At 41.7% G+C, this 8258-nt stretch overlaps 1 protein-coding gene across 1 annotated transcript in view; it reads right to left on the bottom strand.

Annotated features, from left to right (window-relative positions):
- Window positions 1–1400: 1400 nt before the first annotated feature.
- ARFGEF2 (ARF guanine nucleotide exchange factor 2) overlaps window positions 1401–8258 on the bottom strand; it is a 120639-nt gene continuing 113781 nt past the window's right edge. Inside the window, exon 39 of the mRNA XM_088472170.1 lies at window positions 1401–5071. Within this exon, the coding sequence (XP_088328296.1) occupies window positions 4895–5071 (177 nt within the window). The 3' untranslated portion in view covers window positions 1401–4894. The remainder of the gene's footprint in view (window positions 5072–8258) is intronic.

Raw genomic sequence — 8258 nt, 5'->3', positions numbered from 1 at the left:
GGCGTCTCCGGCAGCAGTCCCGGGGGAAACAAGAGTCCGGCTAGTACAGACTCTGGCTTCTCCCGCCGCGATCCCCAGTTCAGTGCTGGCGTCGCGGCGCCAGCAGGGAGAAGGAGCGGCAGCGTGGGCGTCTGTACAGACAGCCCATCGCTGCAGCTCTGGAGAAACACTTATTAAAAATAAATTTAGAAAAAAATAAAAAGCTTTAGGGGGCTGCAGGAGCAGGGTGACCCGACTCCGGCCGGGCACCATCTTAAACTAAGGTGCCTGTGGCTCGGGGGCGGGGTATAGGGGAGGATGGACCCAAGTGCATCCTGGGAGCAGCTGAAAGCTTTAACTCCGTGGTGCCCGAGGATCCAGGATCCAGCTATACCCCAAGGTCACCCTGTGGACCCCTATGGACCCTGAAGTAGAAAGATTTGTTTATTTTTTTTCTCTTGGCTTCTTCCACTCTCCATAGTGTGTCAGAGATCGCAGATTTAGATTGTAACAATCAGTACCAGATCTTTAATGAAGGTTGGTCAGTTTTTCATACAATGTTATCTTTTCAACGTTAAGTGGTTTTCAAATTCCATGTAGATGAAAATATTGTCATCCATCTATGGAGCAAAAGGAAAGTCTGCACTAACTAGATGTTACTATGTTGCAATGAGACTAGATGTCAGGAAATCAGATGATTCTTTTAGCACTGTATGATAAATACATGTTTTCCTGCATACAAACAAACCACTGATTATTAGATCACTGCTGTAATTTGGCAATCTTACTTTGTAATAGAAAACCCGCTGTCTTACAATTTTACCAAGTCAGAGAACACCTTGGTATTGTGCTTCTGCTGGGCAGCCATCTGGTCTTCTGTACAAACTTCACAAATTCAAAGCGTTTGCAGCTAAAAATGCAGACGTTTAATATTTATTCAGTAAATTATTCCTATTTCTATACAATTCTTTTCCAGTTCTGTTCTGTGGGGCTTAGTTAGAAAAATAACTGAGCAACCATCAGGAATGTGAAGTGGAAAACGGAGGATTTCTACAATTTGTACCAACGTCACGAAAGAGACTATATAATCTGAGTCCAGTATCCCTATTTGGATTCAAAGAAAAGGACGTAACACATGTATAATAATCACATTATCTTCTATGCTGTATCATGCGCAGAGCATGGATATCTAGAAACTACTGTACAACACTGTCCCACTCCACTAACACTATTATATTCTTTTTTGAACTCATGTTTTACAGTATTAATTTATTTCCTTCATTTATTAACTTTGCATCTCGACTCGATCTACAGACTTTTTTTTTCCCTCCCCACAGGCATCAAATGCTCCTTCACAGGTGGTTTTGGAGTCAAGTGGATTTCCTCATCTCCAAAGACTCAATGGGATGCCTACAGTATAGTTGTTACAGTCCACCATTAAAGCTTTATTGATTTACCAACTGATTAAAGCATAATATATAACAACTATATGATACATAATATCTTACATAGAAAAAAACTTTACATAACATTTCTTACATTTCTTATTATTTCAAAATGTATACATCCAGAAGAGTTTGTCTGAAATCAGCAACTTCAAAGTCCATAACATCACACAGTTTATAGGTAATTTGCTTTAAAAATTATAGATAATTTATCTGAGAAAATAAATAATTTAGACATTTAAAACAGAAGGAAAAAACATACACCATACACAACACACAAAATATACATATACATACATATATATATTTTAGGTGTGTGCGATCAAGTTGTGCAGGGGACCCTGGAGATGGCTGAGTATATCTGGTAATCTGCTGCTGTAATATTATTACTAAGGTAAGTAGCTGAGCAATGAACCTATCTGGAGGCACGCCTATATATATGCAAAATGTACATCTCATTAATATTAACAGACTTTACATCTCATCTTTCTAGTATTTTGGCTTAATTGATAATCTTTTGTAACAGATTATCAGTCACAGATTCCTTACAGTGGAAGCAATCCAATATGATTTGTTCTGCAGCCACCAGAACATCCTCCTCTATGCTCCCTTCTGAAAAGAAGATCATAGTTCAGACATTGGGAGGAATAAATATGGGCAACGAAGGTTGCATATAAAACACATGCAGCTAAACCTTATGAGATTCTCTGTTTTAACCTAGAGTGGCATCTAGGCATGGATCTTGTATATAAACGTAAACGCAGGGCTCTGTGACATTACAACAGTAAAGATTAAGAACACTCCTGTAGTATTAGAGATAACACACTCTCCTCTTATTATGGACTATAAGGATATTATTAGTAAACACCTCAGAGCACTGCTCCCTTTATAAAAGTTCTCAGCCTAAGGGGTAAATGTAACAGCCTGTAGGCATCGGCGAGTCCCGTGCAAGACTGGCTGATGTTTTAAAGTAGCAGTCATTTAAAAGGCAAAACTAAGTTGATTACATTATTTTGCCCACCCCTGCTGATTACTTCTAATATCCATTACATAGGAGTATATTAGCCTGGATATTCTCATTAAAATACATTTTAAAGAAAAAGTTTGCCAATGTACATCTTAAAACACTGATATTTGCAGTCCCTGTTTTTTCACATGAACTAACAGTAAGTGATATCATCATAGGATGAGAGCATCCAACTGTGACAACACCACAACCTACACCACAAAAAGATCTTATATTTTTATAGGATTTCCAGGCTCTTACAATCATTTTACTGTATTTGTTCAATGCAATTGTATAATTAATAGCTTACCATAATGGAGGTGGTTTGCATTGAATGTTTATTACAGATGGGAAGAAATTAGAGACTGAAAAAAGTAAAACTAACTTAGTAAGAAAATTTATAGAAGTAATTTAGATGAAGTCAGTGAAAAATGTGTGACACGTCCAACTTTCTCCATTAGCAGGTTCATAGAGAAACAGATCTCTAAATGCTACAAGTGTTTTCCAATAGTGCAGTGGTTCTCAAACTGGTCCTCAGGAAACCACACAGGTCACGTTTTCCAGGTCACCCAGCAGGTGCACAGGTGTGATACATTATAAAAGATCAACAGGTGGAGCTAATTATTTCACCTGTGATTCTGTGAGGTGACCTGGAAAACATGTCCTGAGGACCGAGTTTGACAACCTGTGGAAATAGCAAACGAAATTGGAGGCAGCCATTTGAATGTTCGATAACTGCACCAGCCTAAATACAGATTGACAGAATGTGAATCAGGGATATGGGGAAGAATGACAAATTTGTGTAATCAAATCATATCAGGCCAATTTAAGAAATTTCTATGTAATGAAGACAGTTATTGCTCTCAGTTATCAGCCACACTAAACTTATCCACCTGCTACTGGGTTATTACATAAAATGACTATTTGCCGAGCAGAGAAAAAATAAAAACCTCTCTTATGCGGATCATATATCTACACCCCTATTTTGTCGAATGGCGGCCATCGATGATTGGCGATCTGCCCGTGTACTGGAGAAAAACAGCATACTAAAAATCCCCAGCTAGTTGATCATGTTTTGGTCACAATCGGTGAATCAAGGATTTCAAACATGTTGGATTTCCCTGACACCGGCAGAACAGGGAATTGACACAATACATTACTCTGTTTTATCTATTATTTTTTAAAACCCTGAAGTATTTAGTTGTTTTACATAAACTACATGTTATTTTAGATTTCAAGGTTCTCTAATAAAATCAAATAAGAGTTATTAAGTACATTATTTTTGTGTATTCTCATTTAAAAAATGCATACAGATGTGTCCTCATACACCCAGCCTCATATGCCATGCGGCATGAGACGCCAGGTCACTTGCGGCTCGGCTTGTGCAAACCGTTTTTTTTTTTTTAAAATGTGTTTTGGTCCCAAATGGATGAGACAAATAGCTTCCTGAGACTGAAATTATGAATTTGATATGTGACACTTGTATATCTGTGTGTGACCGAGTCTGTATATGAACCACAACATTCAGACTCAGATATACAAGTGTCGCATATCAAATCAATCAATGCAGTCTGGTGAAACGGTCTGTTGCATCTGATTGCGACTAAGACTTATTTTCGGGCAAAAAAGATGATTGGCACAAGCTAAATCACACGTGACCTGGCAAGGTTTGGCGCGGCTGCAACAACAGTGTATGAGGACACATGTATAATGCTTCACTATAAAAAGGCGGGTTGAGAAGCTCCCCTGAGAGGTAGAACACAATTAGAGGAAAGTCTGCTGCCTTAGTGCCTATACAATTTGTTGCTATGCAGAAGGTCAATTCTAAAAGGCAGTGTTAAGTCACACAGAACACCCCAAATACTAAAAAGTGAGTTACAATATAGAGAACATGACACACCAGTAGAGTCTCCAAAAGATATGTAAAGCAGTATTTTGTGATGTCAATAACCCAGATCATTCATACTCTAAACCAATGAACGTTCTTGTTTTTCATACAGTGCAGCAGCAAAAACAATGCAGAGAGCAGGAACCAACCATTAATTAGAAGATAAACTGTAAAATATATTGAGAATATCAAAAGCTTCAGCCCAAGTAGCAAAAATAAAAATATAGAATTTGTCCTTCTAAAAAAAACTAAAATAAATCCAAACTCTGCAGCCACTCAATACATTAAGGAAAACAGAGACATGACAGCAGAGCCTTTAATTTAACATGTTGCAATGCTGATAAACCTACACAACAATGTGGGGGTCATCTTGCGAGGGGAGAAACAGACTTCTGCTGTTCTTACGCAGTTTACTGGAGTCAGAACAGGCAAGTAACATAAAATCCTATAAAGTCGGAATAGTTATATAACCAGGGTTCTGAAGAATAAAGTGTTGCCTATAGTTGGCGACATTTCTCCATCAGGACAGGAAAAGCCCCCAGTGCTCTATATTCAACAGCCTGCTGGCAGGGCGTGTTATGAAGATGTATGTGTACTGTCACTTCTGGCAGATGGCTCTTCTGGCATCCAGATCTTATATACAATCCCGATACGCAAAAAAAACTTTCTCAGCACAGCCCGGAGCTCAGGAATCAGGTCAAATTGCATGATCTCACACAGGTGCGGGTAATACTTAAAGGCGTGAGCCTTAAACTATGGAGAGAAGAAAAACCAGATTACAGTATAGCAAAAGATACTTTGTTAATGGGCATAATGTGTACCACAAACAATATGGGGAGAGGGAGAAGAAAATACAGGATTTTTTTTCTTCTACATATGCTAAATCCTTTTCTTTGAAGACATTTGGGGTAATACTAACAGTCAGAAACAGGTTTTCCCAGCCTCAATGTAAACCTGCCAAATTACTGAAATAATCCATCTACCAATATCCGGCTTGGTTTGTGTGATCTTCTTGTCACCTCTCCTCTCATAGGGATTCCTCAGGATGGAACATTGCCAGCACTAGCAGTGCCAAGATCCCTGCACCATCAGCAAACGCACACCAGACCCTGGAAGTGTGGTTACAGGTAAGGGACTCCTCTCTCCCAGTGATGGGAGGTGAATCCTCAGGGACCTAGGGCCTCTGCAAACTGAAAGGATCAGGGTGTCCCCTGTGAGAGAGGGGTCAGGTAGAGGCAACGCCATAATATTTAGCAGAAGGGGCCTTCCTTCCAGGTCACGGAGAGCTCCCCATGGCCAAACTATTAGAAAAGCCAGAGCCCTACATTGGTCCATCATGGTAAAGGTGTGATTCTGATCACTTCTCACAATAAAAGAGGATAGTTAGCAGAGCAGTCAGTCATTAAATATCCAACTTTTTTTTTTAAATATTCTGTATAAAAAGTACAAATAGTATGCTTAGTAAGCACTGGACTAAATGTGAACAGATGTTACAAGTTACAAGCAGGTGACTTGAGGGGATAGATGGTAAAATCTGGTTACTGTGGATGAGGCCATTATGCGATTATGTAAGGTCACTACTATTCCTATCTCAAGAGTGGAAATTTTTTCTTGCACCAAGAAAGAGATGTCACTCAAACCCTATAAATCAGCGGTCCTCAAGACTCCCCCACAATTCAGGTTTTAGAGATATCCATGGTTAAGCACAGGTGGTTAAATCAAATTGACTGAGGTACTAATTAAATCACCTGTGCTCAACCATGGATATCTCTAAAACCTGAACTGTTCGGGAGCCTTGAGGACCGTGATTGGGTTCCTCTGCTATAATAATTCTGAGCAAAGTTAGGCTTTCTAGCTTTGAAGATGGTCTCTAGAATACAATCAGAGTGAAACTTCCTTTTAAAAATTAAGAAAGTGATACAAATGATGGTAAGTGCATGAAGCAATGTAGTAAATCCAGTGGTAAAAATGTGAGCTGTTCCTGGAGCAAATGTGTAAAGGTGGGAACACACGGTACGATGTAGGCAATGGTCCAATCTCGTTAACGATCTCCCTTGAACGCTCCCCGGCAGCACCAGTGCACTATGTGCAGCAAAAATTGCACGATGTAAACCAGATCTATCTTGCACGATCCAATGATTTGCATCTTCATTAGATCGTGTGCAATAGCAGAGAGATGCACGAATCAGGGAGGTCCATGATACATGCATCTGTCCAGTGGCAGATCTTACCTAGGGGCTGCGAGGCTGCAGCCCCACCCCAGTAAAATCCTCCACTGTTCAGTGAGCCCTTGCAGTCCGTGACTGCACTGGCTTCACTCTGACTGGAGGTGGCTTCCTATTGGAAGCACCACCTGCCAGTCACGCTGAAGACAGGCAGCCAGGGGGAGGTGTCTCCTTCCCCTGGGACTGCCAGTCCGGGCTACGATCAGCAGAGAGCGGCTTCCAGTGGGGCTGCAACCAATGCAGCCCCGAGAAGCTGGTGTAAAGCGTGCGCATGCGCTGCGCCACTGCCGCTCATGCGCAGGTCCCAACACCTGCCAGATTCATTGAGCAGGTGCCCTGGGACCCAGGACAGCAGCAATCCTGCATCTGTCTGTAAAAAAAAATAAAGGACACAGATGCACGGACCCCCTCCCCCCTCCCAACAAAAGAACCACCAGCATCAGGCTTTCGAGACCCAGTACTGGTTATGCTAAATACAGGCGACAAATGATGCAGGGGTCCCCTGTATTAAGCATAATCAGCACCGGTCTATTCAGTACCAGCCCATGTTGGCAAAATACAGGGGATAAACGACGTAGGGGTCCCCTGTATTTAGAGCAACCAGCACTGGGCTCTGATCCAGTCCTGGTTCTGGAAATACAGGGGGGGAAAAAATGCATAGTGTTTTCCTGTAATATCCATAACCAGCACCAAACTTTTTCTACCAGGGGGCAATGCCACAGCCAGGGGAACACTTTCCCCGGGTCCCCCAGCCAAAGCATTACCATTGACCGCTAATCAGCCCAAGCCGGGGGATCCCTGGGGAGTTAGCCCCCCCACCCCTAATAAAGGGGTCCCCCTTTCCAGGGCCCCAGTCGTAGGCTGATAGCCCAGGGCTATCCCCAGCTCCCCCTGGAGCGGTGGGTGCCAGGTTAATAGTGTAGTGTGGTGCATTTGATAGTAGTAAAAATATTGTCTTTTGCTGTGAGACTACAGGTCCCTGCAAGCCTCCCCCGCATGCTGGTACTTAGAGATCCACAAGTAACAGCATGCGGAGCATTACGGGCCCGCTGGTACCTGAAGTTCCACAGTAAAAGAAACATTAATAAAACCACAGAACACACACACACCGTTGAAAGTAAAAATGTATTAAAACATACATGCAGACTCACAATCTCACACACTCACCTATGTATCCCTGAAGCCATTTTGCGTCCTCTTCTCCAGTAGAAAATCCATTGGTACCTGTATAAAAAAAAAATTCTCACCTCCTCTTTGTTCCAAAGTAGGCATCCATAGGGCTTGGCAAAAAGAAAAAAAAATTTAAAATCGCGGACCACCATAACATTAGTACTGTCCAGAAATCCCGTGCTGAGCGTTCATTGGCTGAGAGAGGCGAGCCTTCCGCCTCTCAGCCAATGAGCGGTTCCCACCATTGAAGTCAATGGTGGGATCAGTCTCACTATTGACGGATGAACAGTGGCTTTATTTTAGTTAAATGTGCACACACAATCCATTTTACATGTATTTAAACATTGTTTTCTTAATACTGTATGTGTGCTTGTGCCTAGGCAAATATAGGACCAATCAGGGGGGGAAGTGCGTGGACACACATACTCCGCTCTCCCCAATTTTCCCTATATTAGTTTAGGTACAAGTGCTAGGTTAGCACCAGAGAAGTGAAAACACGCTTGTTACATTAAACACACTGGAAACACGCTACAATGCAGAAGAGA

This window comes from Taudactylus pleione, unplaced genomic scaffold, assembly GCF_031769625.1.
Source record: "Taudactylus pleione unplaced genomic scaffold, aTauple2 ptg000121l, whole genome shotgun sequence".
Classification (NCBI taxonomy): Eukaryota; Metazoa; Chordata; class Amphibia; order Anura; family Myobatrachidae; genus Taudactylus; species Taudactylus pleione.
The sequence above is the reverse complement of the archived record's forward strand: the minus strand, read 5'-3'. Positions and strand labels throughout refer to the sequence as shown.